Here is a 19,991-nt window from a genome sequence, read left to right on the forward strand (position 1 = left end):
GCACTTTCTGGCATCAGCCCAATGTACAGTCTGGCTCTGTGTCTACCCCATGCCTCACTTTCCCCATCTGTATGGGGGGTAATAATATCCTTTACAGCCCAGGTTTAAGCGGGTGTAGATGTAATGAGCTAGGTAAGCCCATCTTATGACATTCAGTTCTGGGCATTGAACTCTGGGCTTTCTGGCTGGTAGAAGTGGACATTCAATCTTCCCTTGGAGCCCTGGGGCTTCTGCAGAATCTGAACAGAGCCAGCAGTTTGCATGCAGTGGCAGAGGGGTGGAGTGGCACCGTGGTGGGAGCCCATACCTGGCACACCCCTGATCCTGGGGCTCAGGATCCTGCTGCCCTGCAGCCATGCGATCAGTCAGAGGTCATGGCTGGACCCACAAGCGAATACAGCCTGTGGATTTGATTTTGTTTGGCCCTGTGGTGTTTTATTTTATTTTTAGTTTTAGTTTTTGGAGACAAGAGTCTCACTCTCTCGCTCAGGCCGAGTGCAGTGACATGATCTCAGCTTTGCAACCTCTGCCTCCTGGGTTCAAGCGATTCTTCTGCCTCAGCCTCCCGAGCAGCTGGGACTATAGATGAGCGTCACCGTGCCCAGTTAATTTTTTACTTTTAGTAAAGTGGGGTTTCACCATGTCAGCCAGGCTGCTTGGTGTTTTAAAAAGGGCTTGTTTTGTTTTATGCCAGCATTTAAGGATCAGGAGATATCATATAAAGATCCAGATTTCTACTCTCTTGAGAAGTGAACAGCTCTGGCCACGCCAGGCCCATATCCTCTAGGGCAGTGGTGGAGCTGAGACAGGGCCTGGGACAACTGAGAGTTCCCTGGAGTCCACGCGGCTCCTTGCCCAGCTTCTGGTGGAGGCTGAGCTTAGTGACCCAGGATTTTATCTGTGTCCACCAAGAAGGAGAGGTGCCCATGGCTTAGAGAGGGCGCCCACAGGAGTGCCTTGCCCAGGGAGCTGGCAGCTGAAGCAGCCAGGATTAGGGGGTTGGGCTTCCTCTTCCCCTCCCCAGTGCCAGCGTGCATTTGGAGGAAGAGAGACAGGTGAGGGGAAGGCACTGAAATGGTCCTGGAGAGCTATTGTTAGGGGCTGGGGACCAGCTGTCATCCCTTTTCCTGTGGGCAGGGGAGGCAGTGGTGGGATCCTATGAGACCTGGACTCTGGCCTGGTGAGGCAGGGAGCGCCTGCGGAAGGCACTGTGGGTCTCCAGGGGGGCTGTGCTGGGGGAGCTGTGCTGGGAGCCTGGCCTAGGGAAGGAGCTGGTGAATGTGCCTGCCATGTGGGCCCCTCCCTGCTCTGGCCCTAATAACCAGGAGCAGCTGGCTCTCATTTGGAGTGCGGTTGTGGGGACTGTGGAGGTGGCAGCTTCCCAGGTACCATCCCCACTGCCTCCGAGGGAGCAGACTCTGGTGCCTCCAAGAGGCAGGATGGCTGCAGGGTGGGAGCTGGGTGGTTGGCATCACTGCATGGGTTTGAAGTATTGGATGGGAAGATGCAGGAGAGGCTGATGACTGAGAAAGTTGGTTCCTGTGGACTAAGCTGGGGGAGCCGGACAACCAAGTGGTTAGAACCTTGGGCTCTGGTATCAGCCTGATGTACAGTCTGGCTTTGGTCTACCCCGTGCCTCACTTTCCCCATCTGTACTGGGGGTATTGGTATTCTTTACGTCCCAGGGTTGAGCGGCTGTAGATGTGATGAGCGCGGTAAGCCCGGCGCCTCGCCAGCACTGAAAGCTCCAGTGTCCACTCTTGGTGTCTTTGATGGGGTTTCCTCCTCACTGTGGTTCTGATTGGTTACAGTTGTGGTCACTTATTGTTGGAGGTGTGTCCCCCACTGTGGCTGGTGGTAGAGGTGTTTGCTGCTGGTGTCTGGGTGTGTGCCTTGGCTGGAGGTGAGGAGGGATAAAAACAGCTGCGACAAGAAGGAAATCAAGGCCGGGCGTGGTGGCTCACGCCTGTAATCCCAGCACTTTGGGAGGCTGAGGTGGGTGGATCACTTGAGGTCAGGAGGCTGAGACCAGACTGACCAACATGGTGAAACCCCGTCTCTACTAAAAATACAAAAATTAGCCAGGCATGGTGGCCCGTGCCTATAATCCCAGCTACTGGGGAGGCTGAGGTAGGAGAATTGCTTGAACCCAGGAGGTGCCATTGCACTCCAGCCAGGGCAACCGATCAAGACTCCATCTCAAAAAAAAAAAAAAAAAAAAAGGAAATAAAAGTCTTCTCTGGAACTAGAACGTTCCTGTGTAGATGTAGCTGGAGGGGGAGGCTGTGTGGTTTGCACCGTGGCCATGGCCAGACATGATGGGCAGCGTCTTCCTGCTCCAGCCTGCATCTCTGCCCCAGAACTCATGACAGGTCTCCTAGGATGGGGCTGTCCCTTTCGCTTGCTGTGGGTGTCTTAGGATGAGGCTGTCCCTTCTGCTTGCTGAGATGTGAAGGACAGGAAGAGCCCCGGGGCCCTCAGCGCAGCATTGCCTGCCTTCCTCTGCTGCTCCTTAGCAGGAAACATGCCGGAGTGTTCCTGAGCCGTCCACTCACCAATTGTACTCCCTCTCTTTATTTTTCAGCCTTGAAGAGATCTTTTGAGGTCGAGGAGGTTGAGACACCCAACTCCACCCCACCCCGGAGGGTCCAGACTCCCCTACTCCGAGCCACTGTGGCCAGCTCCACCCAGAAATTCCAGGACCTGGGCGTGAAGAACTCAGAGCCCTCGGCCCGCCATGTGGACTCCCTAAGCCAGCGCTCCCCCAAGGCATCCCTGCGGAGGGTGGAGCTCTCGGGCCCCAAGGCGGCTGAGCCGGTGTCCCGGCGCACCGAGCTGTCCATTGACATCTCATCCAAGCAGGTGGAGAACGCCGGGGCCATCGGGCCGTCCCGATTTGGGCTCAAGAGGGCTGAGGTGTTGGGCCACAAGACGCCAGAGCCGGCTCCTCGGAGGACGGAGATCACCCTCGTCAAACCCCAGGAGTCAGCCCACCGGAGGATGGAGCCCCCCGCCTCCAAGATCCCCGAGGTGCCCACTGCCCCTGCCACCGACGCAGCCCCCAAGAGGGTGGAGATCCAGATGCCCAAGCCTGCTGAGGCGCTCGCCGCCCCCAGCCCAGCCCAGACCCTGGAGAATTCAGAGCCCGCCCCCGTGTCTCAGTTGCAGAGCAGGCTGGAGCCCAAGCCCCAGGCCCCTGTGGCTGAGGCTGCACCCCGGAGCCAGGAGGGTGAGTCGCAGAGCACTGGGTCTTGGATGCGGTGGTGATGGGGACCTGGTTGCTGGCTTTGCCACAGAATCTTGGAGGAAGAAGCTGGATATGGGTGGGGGATGCTACCCTGGAGACCCAGAAAGAATGGAATGCATGGGGGTGGGAGTCTGCAAGCTCAGGAGAGGTGGCTGTGGCTCTCTCTGCCTGATGGGAACATGCCAGGATGCTCCAAGTGGGACTTGAGTGAGAGTTTGGAAAGATTCTCTGGGTTTCAAGAGCCTCCTTTATTGGTCACCATGGGCCTTGGTAGGACCTCTGTCTGCTGTGTGTCCCTGGAGGGCCTGGGAGACTTGGAGAATGAGGAGCCATGCAGGAACCAGGGCAGGCTCATGCAGGGGTGTGGGACAGGGTGGGGTTGAGACCCCTGGAAGGGCTGTCACATTCCGGTGACTCCTGCTTGAGGAATTGCAGGCTGCCTGGATGTGCCCAGCAGAGTCCGAGGGCTTGGGGCAGGGAGGAGGGACGTATGCCTCCCGAGGCTTGCATCGGAGCTCATGACCTGCTCCTCCTCCCCCAGGAGGGATGGTTGTGGCAGAGGGAGGGGAACATGAGGAGCATCTTAGTCTGCAGGACAAAACTCTCAGGGCACTGGGAAGGGGTTCCTGGACCAGGGGACTCTGTGATAGCTGCACACAGTTTTATTTGGGGGTGCCCTTCTGGTGAGAGGAGAGAGGCCATGGGCTCCAGCAGTGTCCTGGGAGGGCTCAAGCCCAGAGCTGTGCTGACGTGGAGCTTACGGGCAGGGGATTGGTGCCAGTCCTGTGGGACGCAGGGCCTGTTCGGAACTGCCAGGCTGTGGGACATAGTTGGCTCTCTTCTCAGAAGCGTGCCCCCTGGCCCCAGCAGGGATCGTGGCTCCATGGGGCTATGTTAAGGTGCCAGCTGGGTTAGAAGCCCCTCTAGAGCCGGGTCCGATTCTGGGCACAGGATCCGAACTCAGTATACTATGTTCAGTGAGCCTTCTTAGGGCTGGACGAACAGCAAAGTCTGGGTTTTTGATTTACCTTTTTCTTCTCATTTCTAATTGTGAAATACACAACATACAATGTGCAGTTTTAGCCACTTTGCAGTGTACGTTTCGTGGCATTCAGCACATTCACAGTGTTTTGCAGTTGCCACCGCTGTCCATCTCCGGGACCCTTTTCATCCTCCCTGAATGAGCTTTGTCCTCGTTAGACAAGCTCACCATGCCCCTCCCTCAGCTGCTGGCAGCCACCATTCTATTTTCTGTCTTTATTGTGAACTTATTTGACCACTCTAGGAACCTTGTGTGAGTGGAAAAATACAATAATGGCCCATTTTGTGTCTGGCTCATTTCACTCAGCATGACGTCCTGAAGGTTCATCCGTCATGCTGTAGTATGGGGCAGAATTTCCTTCCTTTTAAAGGCCAAATAATATTCTGTTGTGTGATGCACCTGTGTTGTGTAGCTGTTCCTCCATCGGTGGACCCTTGTGTTGCTTCCACATCTCTCTAAGTCCCTACTTTCCATCTTCTTTGACTTTTTTGACACAAGGTCTTTCTCTGTCCTCCAGGCTGGAGTGCAGTGGTGTGATCACTGCTCACTGCAACCTCTGCCTCCTGGGCTCAAGTGATCCCCCAACCTCAGCCTCCCAAGTACCTAGGACCACAGGTTGCACGCCACCATGCCTGGCTAAATTTTAAAATTTTTTGTAGAGACAGGTTTTCACTAAGTTGCCCAGGCTGGTCTCAAACTCCTGGGTTCAAATGAGCCTCCTGCCTCGGCCTCCCAAAGTGCTGGGATTATAGGCATGAGCCATCCAACCCCTTTTTGGTTTTTCTTTTTGAATGAGAGTTCTCAAGTGGTCAGTGGGCTTGGGGGCTGGGAGGACGTGGGGCCTGGAGAGGGTGTGGGTCAGGGGGAGACCAGTGCTCCTCATGCTTTCACGGGCATGTGGAGCACACATTGGTCTCGGCAGGTCTGAGGCCTGGGACTCTGCATTTCCTACAGAGGGGGCATCGGAACACACTGAGTAGCCAGAGGCTAGTGGGCCTTGGAATGTCCTTTCCAGCCCTCAGTGTGAGAGTCTGTGTTCCCTCTCCCATCTCTCTTAAGCTTGACTCTGCCCCAGCCGCCCAGACTCAGTGACAGTGGCTGCCAGTGGCATGGTGTCAGGCCAAAGGGACGGGCAGTTTGCAGAGTGGCAGGAGGCTGTTTCCTCCCCAGCCTTCTGTTGGTGCAGGACCTTTGTTTGACGTGCCGGATACACCCACCTCCTGGGTTGATGTGTTCACACTCAGCTGAGTCAAACAGGATGTGGCTGGGGAGGCGGTTGTCACTGGGCCGTCTAAATCTTGGTGACGGCTGGTGCTGGATGCACAGAGACATGGTCCTGGCTCTGGGAGACGGGTTGGGGGATGTCCATGGGGATGTACAAGGGCAGACACAGCTCAGCCCCTAAATTGTGCCAGAGACTGCACTGGGAGCCAGACCCAGGGACACATCCTGCAGGCTCTGCTTTCTGGAGCTCACTGAGCCGTGAGCAGGATGGCTGGGACACAAGGAGTGCCCAGGGAGCTTCCCCAGCAGTGGAAGTGCAATGTCATCAGGCCAGGAAGGGGAGAGAAAGGCAGGCCACGTGGAGGCAGCAGCGTTCAGAGCTGGCAGGAGCCTGGTGCTCTGTGGGGAACGGTGGCTTTCAACATGGAATAGGATGCACGTGTTGGAGCCGGGGCATGAGAGAAAACCATCAGCATCCCAGACCCGGCCATCTCCCGATGGGGACCTGTGCAGGTGGGAGTCCAGCCCGCGTGGAGAGGTCCGTGGGCTGGGCTGACGGTCCTGAGGGCCTAAGCAAGTCCGGGTGGAGGAAAGGTAGGGAGAGATGAGGGCAAGGCCTTCCCCATGGAGGGATACTCTTGAAATCCAATGAGAGTGGCTTCTTGGGGGACCCAGGCCTGAGCCCCACTAGCTCTTCCTCTGAGGCACCACCTGCTTGCTTCTCCGTTCTTCCTCTCTGTGTCACAACCGTTCTGGACACACATCCAGTTCTCTCCAACTCGGCTTCCTGCCCATCTTTCCTGCAGGTCCAGCAGGCCCATCCCCTTCTGCCCCTCCATGTGGGCTGGGCTGGGAGCTCCCTGAGCCCCCATATGCACAGCTCTGACCAATCTCCATGGCCCCTCTGAACCCTGAGCACCAGGGATCCAGCTGGCACCATAGGGAAAGGGATCAGGGAGGGAGTTTCCGTGCCCTCTCAGCAGATGCCCAGCCCCTTGGCTTCTGCCTGCGGGAGGGCGTCTATGCTGTGGTTTGTCTCCACCCCAGAGCCGCGGGCACAGGGCAGGGTCTCCTGGGGCCCAGCTGAATTGCTCCCAGACTGACTTCCCCAAAGCACAGCACTGCTGAGATCTCTTCCCATCCTGAGCCTTCCCTGCTCACTCACCGTAGGCCCCGCCATGGTTGATTCACTCTCCTGCTCAGCTCACACCTCTCTGCTTCCCAGCTTCTCCTGCTTTGGTCTTTCCTTGGTCTCACAACCCCTTTGCCCTGACCTCCTGAACCCTGACCTCTGCTTCTCTTTTTTTTTTTTTTTTTTTTTTTGAGACGGAATCTCATTCTATTGCCTTTCCTCACAACCCCTTTGCCCTGATCTCCTGAACCCTGACCTCTGCTTCTCTTTTTTTTTTTGAGACGGAGTCTCATTCTATCGCCCGGGCTGGAGTGCAGTGGTGTGATCTCGGCTTACTGCAAGCTCTGCCTCCCAGGTTCAAGCGATTTTTCTGCCTCAGCCTCCCGAGTAGCTGGGACTATTAGCGCGGGCTACCACTCCTGGCTAACTTTTGTATTTTTAGTAGAGACAGAGTTTCACCATATTGGCCAGGCTGGTCTCAAACTCCTGACCTTGTGACCTACCTGCCTCGGCTTCCCAGGACTCCCAAAGTGCTGGGATTACAGGTGTGAACCACCGTGCCCAGTCTGTCTTGGTTTTTTACAAAGAATCCTGTAAGAGGCCGGGTGCAGTGGTTCATGCCTGTAAATCCAGCACTTTGGGAGGCCGAGGCAGGCAGATTGCTTGAGCCCAGGAGTTTGGGACCAGCCTGGGCAACATAGAGAAACCCCGTCTTTACAAAAAAATACAAAAACTTAGCCAGGCGCGGTAGCACGCGCTTGTAGTCCCAGCTACCCAGGAGGCTGAGGTGGATCACCTAAGCACGGGAGGCTGAGGCTGCAGTGAACTGAGATTGTGCCACTGCACTCCAGCTTAGGGACAGTGTGAGACCCTGTCTCAAACAAAAAAAAAAGAAATCCCGTAAGATACCAAGTAAGTGAGTTGGACATAATAGGTATGCCGTGAAATTATGCTGAAGGAGTGAGCCACTGGTGGTGAGATGGGGGATGGCTTTTTTTGTGGTTCTTGCAGAGATGTAGTGACCCCCTTGGGACATCCCTAGGGACCAAGTAGAAACTTTCCTGGTCAACTTTACCCCCAGGGCACCTGGTGTCTCCTCTGGAGGTCGTGCTGGAGGGCTCAGTGGGTGGGTGTCAGCTTCAGTGTGGGGGTTCTGGAAGGGGTCAGCATTTCAGGAAGGAGTGTCGGCACCTAGATGGTTGAAGGGGAGGGAGAGGAAGAGAGGAGCTGCAGAGGGCAGAGGCCTCCCTGCCTGCTCCTCCGCCCCAGGGCCTGGTGAGGTCTGAGCTTTATGCTGGTGCGGTGGATTCTCGGTTTCTGAGGCTCTGGCCCTGCCCTTGAACTTGGCACCCTCCTTGCTGTCCTCCCACAGGACCCTCGTCCTTTGGGGTCATCCCTGGTCCTCTCAGGCTCTGGGTGGGGAAGGCCTTGCCTCCTCTCCCGGATCCCTGCTCTTTCCCTGCCCCCCACATGGGTGCCTCTGGATGGGGCGAGGCTGGGCCGCAGCACCCAGGACTGAGACTGCAAGGGCTGGCCGCTGGCTCAGAGCCCCCCCACCAGAGTTACTCCCCTCTGGCTCCTCAGCCACACCAGCCAAGTTTCTCCAGAGCTGCCTTATAAGGCAGGTGCTCAGTGCTCGTCCGTGGGTCTGGTTCTCTGCCTTCTTGGGATACTCACTGGGGGCAAGAGGGAGGCCAGGCCCGGTGCCCAGCTCAGTTCTGGGCATGTCCCGGCTCTGCCCCATGAGCCAACTGGTTCTGAACCATCACTTCACCCCTCCCAGCCTCAATTTCTTGATTTGTCAAAGAGGCATCTGCAGAGGTGGCTGGGGGCTGAGCTCTCATGTATCCACCTACCCCAAGAACCAAGAAGGGAGTCCACGGTGGTGCTGGGGCCGCTGTGACCATGGGTGTAAAATTGGGGCGGGGTAGATATGGCAGCATGTCTCAGTAGTTTTCCTGTGACCCAGAGGGTCTGGAAATCTTTGTCGTGTGGGTGGAGCGTTGAGGGAGCTGGGAGTCAGGCCCCCGAAGCCGATGATGGTGGGCGTGGCTCTTCGCATACTTGGTCCGCACCAGGCCCTGTGTTCCGGGGACAGAACAGGGAGCAATCTCAGCTCAGACAGCAGGGCTGCCAGTACAGCATTGAGTATAGGGTTAATCAAAGCCCAGGGCTCCCTGGAACCACCCAACGCAGAGCATTGAAGAGGTGGCTTTGGGGAAAGTGGGGTCAGAGCTGAGCCTGAGTCGGGGGTGGGGAGGGTGGGCATCAGCCTGCAAGGGAGGAACACCTACTAGGCCCCAGAAGTTCCTGGTGGGGATCAGGGACTGTGAAATTGGGGAGACCGTGACTGCCGTGATTTAGGGAGGAAGGGCCCCCTAGACAGCCCGGCTCCTGGCCCCATGTTTACAGGACACCCCACATAGGCTCTGAGCCTGTCCCTGGACTGTGGACTCCCTGAGGCGGGGTCTACAGGTTCGTCCAGTACCAGGTGTAAGGCAGGGGGCCTTGGTAAGCGTCAAGGGACTCACTGGTGTCTGATGAAGCAGTGAGTTTGGATCGTGTCATGCCTGGGGTCCTGAGCCTGCAGGATTTTTCTGTGTGGGGCTGTGTGCTTCTGCTTCTGGAGGGGCGAAAGCCGGGTGTCCAGAAGGCACCGATATTCCTGCCGGGCTGCCTTACTCAGAAGGTCCCGCTGCTCCCACCTCCTCCCATTTTCCTGAGCTGCTTCCAGAGGGCACCCAGGTCCCCTTTTACTTTGGGATTGGGTCTCTTTCTCTTTCCCCTTCTAAGAACAAGTACCGTCCTTCTCCGAGCCTCTCAGACCTAGGTCTAGAGCAGGAAGTCCCCCATGTGCTGGGGGAACAGGAGGATCAATGGAGGAGGAGCGGCCAGGCCAGGTGTGTCTCCTTCATGGTGGGACGGGGTGGGGCCAGAGAACAGAGCCTGGCTGCAGGGCCCAGGAAGAGAACCCTTCCCCTGGTGGCCTGCTTAGCTGCCTGCCAAGTACCCTGCAGTGGTGAGAGGAAAGGAGGGCTGGTCTGGGAATGCAGCGGGTGCCGAGCAGCTGTGGAATACCTTAAATAGAGTGGGCAGCTGCGGGGAAGGGTGGGGCCAGGAGGCAGGCACTGGGGGTGGTGTCTCCACTCCGTCCCCTGTAGCTCTGTGGCCCTGACCACTCAGCCTGGCCCCAGGATGGAGCCCCAGCCCCCAGACACATGGCAGTGGGGGAGGCCTCCTCTCAGCACTTGTCCCAGGAAGCCAGAGCAGCTGCCAGAAGAGAGAGGAGCTGTGTCTGCACCCGCAGCCTCCCAGGCCTGGGACAGCTGCTGGGATTGAGGGTCTGCACAATGGCGAGCCTGTCCGGAGGGGCGCGCCCCGGCCAGACAGCCATGCTCTGTGCGGTGTGGACAGAGGGCACATTCAACCCTGCAGGAGTGCACTCAGACTCCCCGCCCGGGGCCCCGAAGTGTGGGCAGCCCCTAACCAGACCCTGGATTCCAGCAGACAGCCTGGGAGGATGCCGTGTGGTCCACCCTGACACACTGTGTCACCTGGGACCTCATGTCTGAGAGCTGCCGGGAGGCGCTTCCTCGGTTGGACTCCACTCCCTCTCTGGGGTTTTCTGTAGGTGCGATAAGTGACTCTCTCTCCTGCAGTCCAAGGGGGCTCCTGGGGGCTGGGCTGTAACTGACAGGCTAGAGTAGCCCATGGCCAGGGCTGAGCTTCCTTCCCGTTCTCTCCAAACACTGAGCCCAGGAAGGGGTTAAAGTGGAGATACTCTGAGGCATGGAGCTCCCCCAACCCTGTCCCCCCATCCCACTACTGGGTGTCCTCTGTGGAGCCCCGGGACTCTTAAGGAACCCAGAGTGGAGATTCCTGGTCTCATCCAGTGCAGGTGAGGGGGAAAGTGATTTGTCCACAGTCACGGGTCAAGCTCGATTCCGCTCCACCGCCCCAGTCTGAAACCTGGAACTGGAAATGGCCCTGGAGATCACTGATTCCATCTCCCGCCTTCCAAAATGGCCCGCAGGGGTGACAATGTAGATGCCTGTAATGCCTTGCCCACTTGTGTGTGGGGAAAAGGCAGAGGAGCGCCGGCTCTGCGCTCACACGCTCACACTGCCTGGGCTGCCGCCCCTGCCCTGCCTAGGGGCTTTCCTCTCTGGTCGTTTTCTCAGTGTGGAAGTGGGCACAATTCTTCCTGTGCAGCGTGGTGAGAGTGAACAGTGATAATTCGCAAGCAGGGCTGGAGTGCCTGGGGGATCGTGTTAAACAAGCATATAAACAAAAGCCGAACCCAACCCTGATTTAATCAGCAGGCAGGCCTTGTCTGAAGCCCCCGGGCAGCATCTCATACCATCCCTAGATTTCAGGCCGGTGGCGTCGCCCCGTGTCTCTCCCGCCCGCCCCGCCCTCAAGCTGGTGTTTAGAAGCCCTGCTCTGTGTTCTGGCTCCCATTCTCCCTGTGACCTTTCCCTTTCTTCATCCTAAAAAGCAATGCACGACCGGGCGTGGGGACAGGTGCCTGTAGTCCCAGCTGCTTGGGAGGGAGGCTGAGGCAGGAGAATCGCCTAAACCCAGGAGGTGGAGGTTTCAGTGAGCTGAGATTGTGCTAGTGCAGTCCAGCCTGGGTGACGGAACAAGACTCCACCTGGAAAAAAAAAAAAAACACACACACAAAAAAAACAAAAAACAATGCCCAGTCATTCTTAGATAAAAAATGAAGATCACATGAAATTTCGAAAGGAAGTTTTTCTCTCCCATTCCCCAACTCTTTCCCAAGGGGTGGCCATGTTGACAGCTGGGTGTGGCATTCTTCTGAATTTTATTTGTGCAGAGTCATTCAGGGCTTGTGTAAAAAAAGTCAATGTGTAAATTTAGACTTTTCAAGAACACAAAGGAAATCAGACTTCTGCAACCAGCTTTTATTTTTTTCCATTTGACAACACTGTTGCCACTTGTAGATGTAGCATGTTACTTTTTTTTTTGTGACCGGACCGTTGACCAGGCTGGAGTGCAGTGGTGCCATATGGGCTCCCTGGGCTCAATGAAACCTCCGTCTTCCGGTTTTAAGCAATTCTCCTGCCTCAGCCTCCCAAGTAGCTGGAATTACAGGTGCCCACCACCCTGCCTGGCTAATTTTTGTATTTTTAGTAGAAACGGGGTTTCACCATGTTGGCCAGGCTGGTCTTGAACTCCTGACCTCGAGATCTGCCTGCCTTGGCCTCCCAAAGTAGCACGTTCCTTTTCATGCTTGTATCATCAGATGTCCCATGGTGCTGCCAGGCTTGTCCAGCTTCCTACTGTGATTGAGAGGCTGCAACAGATGTTCTCACACTTGTACATGTGCACACATGACTAGGATGAGCCCTTAAGAGTGAATTTCTGTGTCAAGGATGTGTGCATTTAAGTTTTGATCTGCCGGGCACAGTGGCTCACGCTTGTAATCCCAGCACTTTGGGAGGCCTAGATGGGCTGATCACCTGAGGTCAGGAGTTCAACACCAGCCTGGCCAACATGGTGAAACCCCCATCTCTACTAAAAATACAAAAATTAGCTGGGCATGGTGACTTGTGCCTGTAATCTCAGCTACTCAGGAGGCTAAGGCAGGAGATTTACTTGAATCCAAGAGGTGGAGGTTGCAGTGAGCCAAGATTGCGCCATTGCACTCCAGCCTGGCTGACACAGCAAGACTCCGTATCAAAAAAAAAAAAAAAAATCAATCCTTGTTCCTGAGTTGGCCTCTAAAGTGGTTACTAGAATTTTTTAGGACCCCTCCCCTCGCCGGCCTGCTCAACTGTCTGCTGGGCCCTGTGCAGTGATGGTCCAGCAGGGAGGTCCTATGCCCCTCACCCCTGGCTGAGGGCCAGACGCTTTCCAATTGGTGTTTTATTTTGTGCATCTCGGTCAAGCGAGAGGGATTATCTCTTCGTATGTTACAGACCAGGGTCCTGTGTTCTCTTTTCATTTGGATGGTTCATCCTTTCCTTGTTGAAATGTTTTAAAAAGAGTTCTTTGTAAGCCAGGCGTGGTGGCTCACACCTGTAATCCCAGCACTTTGGGAGGCTGAAGTGGGCGGATCGCTTGAGCTTAGGAGTTTGAGACCAGCCTGGGTAACATGGCAAAATCACATCTCTGCAAAAATTAGCTGGGTGAGGTGGTGCTCCTGTAGTCCCAGCTACCTGGGAGGCTGGTGTGGGAGGATCATTTGAGTCTGGGAGTTTGAGGCTGCTGGGAGCTGTGATCGTACCACTGAATTTCAGCCTGGGTGAGAGTGAGATCCTGTCTTTAAAAAAAAAAAAAAAAAAAAAAAAGTTATTTGTACATCTTTATCACAGCAGGTATGAGTGTCTTGTCCCCAGCTGCCTATTTTTGATTTTATTTCTGGGATGTTCTTCCACACAGAACATTTTAATCCTGTAATCCTGATGTTGTCAAGTCTCTGCTTTCCCTTTTAGCTTTTGGAATTCATGTCCTGTTTAGAGGTCTCCTGCGTTCTGAAATTATGGGAAAGAATTTCACCCACGTTTTCTTCTAGTACTTCTGTGGTTTCATTTTTACATGTTGGAATCATGAATTCATTGGAATTGGGTTCAGCAGCGAGGTAGAGGTAGATGGTATTGCCTGGATACACAGCAGCGAGCTTGGTCTGGAGCGGGTGGGGCGTGTGTGTGTGTGTGTGTGTGTGTGTGTGTGTGCGCTATTTTTATCAGTTTTGGTGTCTGTATTGTGCTGGCTTAGCAAAAACAATTTGGATACATTTCTTTTCCCCTCTGTGTTCTGGAACATTTTAAGCAGCAACATAATAATCTCTTTGTTAAAACTTTTCAAGAATTCACTAGTGAAACCATCTGGGCCTGATACTTTTGGGGGAGTCTATCACTTTAAAAATTTAAATTTTTTCCACGGGTCTTTCAGTTTTGGAGTTTTTCTTCTTAAAATTCATTATTTTTTCCTAGAAAAGTGTCTTTTAGCTTATTTAAAATCCCTCGGCTTATTCCGTGGGGGTTACTTTAGCTCACTTAGTGAGGACAGCGTGCAGCGGGGTGATTGACATGATTGGTCAGCAAAGCACGATCGATCGGTCTGTGTGCAAACATCACTGGCTGTGGCTGGCATCCTGGGATGCTCCATGTTGAGACACATGTGTGCAGTGCAGGGTGATGTGTATTCTGAGAGGGGATGAAGCCACAGGACCCCTGCACCCTTAAGAGAGAGCCCCCCTCCCCACGGCTGCAGTCTTGAGTAGGTAGTGACAGGGGACTGGGTCTGGGGGTGGCTCAGTGGTCCCAGCAGGCCAAGGGCTTCAGGAATTATGAGAGGTTTGGAGCTGCCCAGAGAGTGGCTTTCAAAATCAGTCTGGACTGCAGCCTCCAGAAAGACATGCGCTTGACACCACGACCCAGGACACACCTATATGGGGTGGGGGTGGGAGGTGGTGGGGGTATATAAATGAAACCAAATTTCCATCATGGAATTCTTACCTTTACCATGCCTGCGCTACACTTTGGTATTTTCTTTTTTTTTTTTTTTTCTCTTTCTCTCTCTATTTTTTTGTTTGTTTGTTTGTTTTGGAGAGAGGGAAGGCTTTTTTCATTTTTTTTAAACAGCTTTATTGAGATTCAAGTAAGCTACTATACAATCCACCCATTTAAAGTGCATAATTCCATGGTTTTCAGTCTATTCAGAGAGTAGTGCAACCATCATCACCACAACCAATTTTAGAAAATTGAAAATTTGAGAAATTTAGAAAATTCTTTTCTTAAGAAGAAACCCCGTAGCCTTTAGCTATCAATCCTGCCCTCCTCCTCCATATTTCCTTTCTATCTGTGTGGATTCCAGACTTTTCTTTTCTTTTTTTTTTCTTTCTTTCTTTTTTTTTTTTTTTTTTTTTAGGTAGGGTCTGATTCTGTCACTCAGGCTGGAGTGAATGGCTCAGTCTCTGCTCACTGCAACCTCCGCCTCCCTGGCTCAAGCCATCTTGCCACCACAGCCACCCAAGTAGCTGAGACTACAGGCCTGTGCCACCATGCCTGGCTAATTTTTGTATTTTTTTGTAGAGATGAGGTTTCACCATGTTGCCCAGGCTGCTCTTGAACTCCTGGGCTCAAGTGATCCTCCTGTCTTGGCCTTTCGAAGTTCTGGAATTACAGGCGTGAGCTACTGCGCCTGGCCGATTCTAGACATTTCTTGTACAGAGAATTGCACGTTTGGCCTTTGTGTCTGGCTTCTCCACTTGGTGTCACGTTTCCAAGATCCCTCCGCATTGTAGCAGGTGGAATATTGAGTAATATTCCACCGTGGAATGGACTGTTCCATTGTGGACAGACACGTTGCCTTCATCAGCTGAGGGACATTGGGATGTTGTCACCGTTGGCCTTTCGTGAGTGTATTCTTTTCAAATGAAAAAAAAAAACTCTGGTCACCACCTACTAGATAGTTTTCTTGGCCCACAGGGTGGGACAAGCCAGCCTGGGTGAGGGCAGGGAGGTGGCCAGGTGGAGGCAGCTGGAGTGGCCCTGGGTTGCTTCTGGGCGCAGCAGGCAGAGGTGCAGAGGCAAACCCTGAGCATGTTCCGTGGGCAGCTCTCCATCCTGGGAATGTTTGTTTATTCAAGAAGTCTCGGCCAGGCGTGGTGCCTCACACCTGGAATCCCAGCACTGTGCGAGGTCAAGGCAGGCAGATCACCTGAGGTCAGGAGTTCGAGACCAGCCTGGCCAACATGGCAAAACCCCGTCTCTACTAAAAATACAAAAATTAGCTGGTCATGGTGGCGTGCACCTGTAGTCCCAGCTACTTGGGAGGCTGAGGCAGGAGAATCTGCTTGATTCCAGGAGGCAGAGCTTGAACCTAGGAGGTGGAGGTTGCAGTGAGCCAAAATTGCACCACTGCACTCCAGCCTGGGTGACAGAGTGAGACTACGTCTCAAAAAAAAAAAAAAAAGAAAATCTCCAGTGCTGCCCTGTGCCTGGCACTGAGGCGGGGGAGTGCAGCACTGGTATGTGCTTCCAGCCCACCGGGCTCCTGTTTGGAGCTGACGTGCGACCAAGGCACATGAGGGAAGCACAGTGAGGTGGACGGTGCGCAGGCATAAGGAGCAAAATAAGCAGACGCGGTGGCTCAGTGGCTCCTGGTGGCTGCGAGGAGCGTGGGCAGGACAGACCCAGGAGGGCGCTTAGAGAGCAGGGCTGACTGGGGCAAGGTGTGTCAGGCACTTGTCAGGAGCACAATGTAAGGGGACACCAAAGAGCTCAGGAATCAACACAGATGGTATTTAATGCAGTGTTTTTACATATTGAAATGATGCAAAGTAACCTCCATGGTGAACAAATGTTGGAATTTTAAATAAAGACAGGCCCAGCCCTGCACGTGCACAGCCATGTCAGAGTTTGTTCAGCCTGGAATTTGATTTGTTTAAAATGTTACTTTAAAATATTGTTTGATTCTTGGATTTTTTGGCACTCCCTTAACTTTTGCACCTGGACGAGGGCCTCACCCTAATCCCAGCTGGAGAGGGTCAAGGGCTGGTGAATTTGGCTTTGGACCTGCAGAGCTCATGGTACCTGAGAGGTGGGGCCAGGAACAGGAAGGAGCTGGTGAGAACGACACCTGGACGGGGCCAGATCAGAGCAGCACTGTGGCCCTTTCCAACCCATGGTTTTGCTGCTGGATGCTTGGCAAATCGGTGCTGAGTCCCCGGCCCTCTGAATGGAGTGTGATGAGTGACAGGGCTGGGGAGCTCTCGGGCCCCTCCCTGAAGCGGCAGTGAAGCCAGGGATGTGCTGACAGCAGGCAGGGAGAGGGGCGTCTGAGTCTGTGCCTGGAGCCAGCTGCCCCACGGAGGAACTGGGTGAGGATGCGGTGGGAGGAAGGCCTTCCCAGTCCTGCATCCTCCGAAGCATAACTGAGTGCTTGTGTGGCTTGGGAGTCACTCTGGTCCGAGGACGGTCTTGCTCTGCTTAGCCAGGCTTTGAAGAGCCACTGGGATATGGACAGCAGCCCTGCTGGGTGGCAGGTTGTCCACTCTCGCCTGCTTCACACTGGAACTGGATACAGAGCACCTGGATGGCCAGTCCCAGAGTGTCTCTGACACTCCCAGTCACCTCATCCCTTAGACCAGAATAAGATGGGGGACCCCAACCTGAGCCTCACATGGGCTCCATTCCATGTGCTCCCATAAGCCACTGGGCCCACCTAGCTCCAGGGCTGCCTGGCCATTTGGCGTCTTGGTTTCCTCGTCGGTGCAATGAAAATAATAGTCCCAGCCTTCTCGAGGAGTTACAAGATGCCTTTCATGTGAAGAGCTGGGATTTGGTACCAGACTACCTGGATTTGAATTTTGGCCCTACCCTTCCTAACCTGTGGCTTTGGGCCAGTCTCACTTCCCTGTGCCTCAGTTTCCTCATTTATAGAGCCATCTCATTGAGTAGTTGGGAGGATGAACATAAGGAAGTGTACTGATGTGCCCAGAGCATTGTGATTTTACTTATTATTACCAAACCAGGCACACAGTAAGTGCCTAATAGATGCTCAGTGTCGTTTCACGGACTTCTGCGTGCCTTGTGTGTCTCCAGCAGTCTAGCTCTCAAGGTGTGGAAGCTCTTGATGAGTTGCAGGAGGTAATTAGAAAGAGGAGGCGGCAGGTGCGAGGGTTTGGGTGACACCTGTGGACAGAGAGAGGCCGATGGACCCTGGCAGGGGGGAGGGAGTCCTTGCACATAGAAAACATTTCCTGCATCCAAGATCCTTGTGACTCTGGAACAAAGGTGGCAGAGATCTGCAAATTCCAAATCATAAACCCAGAAAGCATAGAACATTCGTAGGGAGGACCAGAAGCATCATGTATCTTAGTGTGTATAGAATTTTCCACATAGCCAAACAAAAGCACGTTTCTAACTGAAGCTGTCGGAGAGTTCCTGAGCACTTTATACCAGACAAGGGCCGGTAAGTGGAAGTTCAATACGCAGGAGCCATTCCTTTTGTTCGCGAATGTTTGCTGTCTTTTCTGTCTTTATCCGCATTCAAGTGAGGGCACTCATAGGTCCACCGTCCAGCCCCATGCTTTGTTTGCTACTGAAAAATATCTTAAGAGCTCCACAGCTGCAAATCCTTCTGTCGGCGCGGGGGGGGGGTGTTCCAGGAACCCAGCCTTGCTCGGGGCTGAGGCCCCTCAGCACCTGCTGCACAGGCATTGGTCATTAAAACTAAAGTGGTCATGTGCCATATCCATGGGCCCTCAGGGTCTGGTGGCACCTGGTCACACAGTCCAGTGGCTGCCTCCCGCCTGCTGGACACCGGGAGTGGGGGCTCCTCATTCCTGTTCCCTGGCGGTGGGGGGAGTGACTCGAGCTCTCACACATCAGAACCCACCGATTCACACGCTGGGGCACCTTAGAGCCCCTTGACAGCCTCTCAGCCTGAGAGACCATCAAACTGAGCTCCTGGAGAGGGTGGCCCTTGAGGCCTGGACACAGGTGTGGACAGGATAGCCCTGCCTCATCTTGGAGTACCGCTTGGGTTCAGCCTCTTGTGGGTCTGCAGCTCAGGCTGGGCCAGTTCCTGCCCCTCGGACGGCCGGAAAGGCAGCCCAGCCTCACAGCCTCCTTGTCAGGCTCTGAAAGCCACCCGGCCTCCGGCTCTGCTTTTTTTTTTTAAAGATGGAGTCTCACTCTGTTGCCCAGGCTGGAGTGCAGTGGTACCATCTCAGCTCACTGCAGTCTCCACCACCTGGGTTCAAGCAATTCTCCTGCCTCAGCCTTCCGAGTAGCTGGGACTACAGGCACGTGCCACCGTGGCCGGCTAGTTTTTGTACTTTTAGCAGGGATCAGTTTTCATCATGTTGGCCAGGCTGGTCTTGAACTCATGACCTCAAGTGATCCGCCCGCCTCGGCCTCCCAAAGTGCTGGGATTACAGGTGTGAGTCACTGTGCCCGGCCTCCAGCTCTGCTTTGGTTTTCCCTCAAGGCTGTGAGGATGTCCACGCCTCCTCCTGTCCTCATGGCCCATTGATGTCTCCAGATGGTCCGCAAAGCCACTTTCCCCTCGGGAGCTCCCCAGCTGGTGAGGGGGCCCTTTGGGGATCACTGTCCAGGCAGTCATGGAGGCCCGTGGGCCCTGCTTCCTGGCTGAACCGAGACCTGGTGCATGGGGTGCATCTGGTCTGAGCCGAGGCCCCTGGAAGCCACAGCCGGGAGGCAGTGAGGGACGGCTGTCATGTCCCCTCTCCTCTGTCTCCCAGGGTACCTGCGGGGCAGATTTCCCTACCTGAGCCTCCCAGTTGCCCATACCCTGGCCTCCCAAAGCCCAGCCCAAAGCCTTAGGCACCCTACAACCCGCTTCCTCTAGCCTGCCCTGTCTCTTCTCTGCTGATGTTCCTGAAACTTCCCTGCCTCTCCTTACCTCTTGGCCAGAGAGAGACTGGAGACCCCGTGGGAACCCCCGAGGGGAGGGAGAAGACTGCTGTTTGAACGGAGGTGGTCTTTCCCTCTGTCCCTCCCCAGGCGGGTCACACTTGCAGGCCCAGCCTCCTGCTGTGGCAGCGCTTGGGGTGTTGGCTGCCTCCTGGGCAGGAGATGGGAGCTGAGGGAGGCGCTTTCAGGACCAGAGTGGGAACCCAGCTGGAGGAGGAGTAACAGGCCTGTGGTCAGCAGCAGCTGCTGCAGGGACCCCGGAGCTATACCTGTGCCCCAGCTGACCCCTCCCGCTTCCCTAGGGCGGGCTGGGGATGGTGGTCTGTTGCCCAGCCCAGGAGGAAGAGGGGCCGTGGCCAGCAGCAGCCACCTTGAGGACCCCAGTGCTGTACCTGCGACCAGGCTGACCCCTCCCGCTTCCCCAGGGCTGGCTGGGGATGGTGATCTGTCGCCCAGCCCAGGAGGAAGAGGGGCTGTGGCTTCCACTCTAGAGGTCTTTCTCCTGGTCCCTCCCCTGGTGCTGGTCTAACTGCAGGCCTGCCTTAGGCCGTGGCTCCCTGCCGGCACCTGCTGACTAATGCTTAGCTGATGCTGATAGGAGAGGGCTGAGATGGGGAAGCAGCAGGTCCTGGTCACAGCGGGCTCGGGTTACACAGATGGTTGAGGCACCTCCCGGCCAGCCCCAGGAAGCAAGGCCTCACACAGCCTCCGGCTCGCCCACTGCCCGTGTGCATTTCTGGGGGCCCCATCCCCCAAGGCCCCCACCAGGTAACTTCATTGGGCTGGGTGTCCCTGCAAAACCACCCATTGGGTAAGGTGGTTTTTTTGGTGGGGGGTATGGCTGGTGAGAATGCAGTGGAGGAGAAGCCAGCTCCGTGGTTGGGGGGAGTGTGGACCCCCCGTTTCCTGTCTGCCCCCTGAACTGGAGCTCAT

At 55.0% G+C, this 19,991-nt stretch overlaps 1 protein-coding gene across 10 annotated transcripts in view; it reads left to right on the forward strand.

Moving 5' to 3' along the window:
- Positions 1–19,991, forward strand: part of SEPT9 (septin 9) — a 215,635-nt gene that overhangs the window by 113,298 nt on the left and 82,346 nt on the right. For 9 of the 10 annotated variants that reach the window (XM_025362716.1, XM_025362720.1, XM_025362721.1 and 6 more), the window contains one exon: positions 2,585–3,229. In XM_025362716.1, coding sequence (XP_025218501.1) covers positions 2,585–3,229 — 645 coding nt within the window. Of the gene's footprint in view, positions 1–2,584; positions 3,230–5,570; positions 5,643–19,991 lie in introns of those variants that run through there. The other variant, XM_025362726.1, reaches the window with a different exon arrangement.

Source organism: Theropithecus gelada, chromosome 16, assembly GCF_003255815.1.
Source record: "Theropithecus gelada isolate Dixy chromosome 16, Tgel_1.0, whole genome shotgun sequence".
NCBI lineage: Eukaryota > Metazoa > Chordata > Mammalia > Primates > Cercopithecidae > Theropithecus > Theropithecus gelada.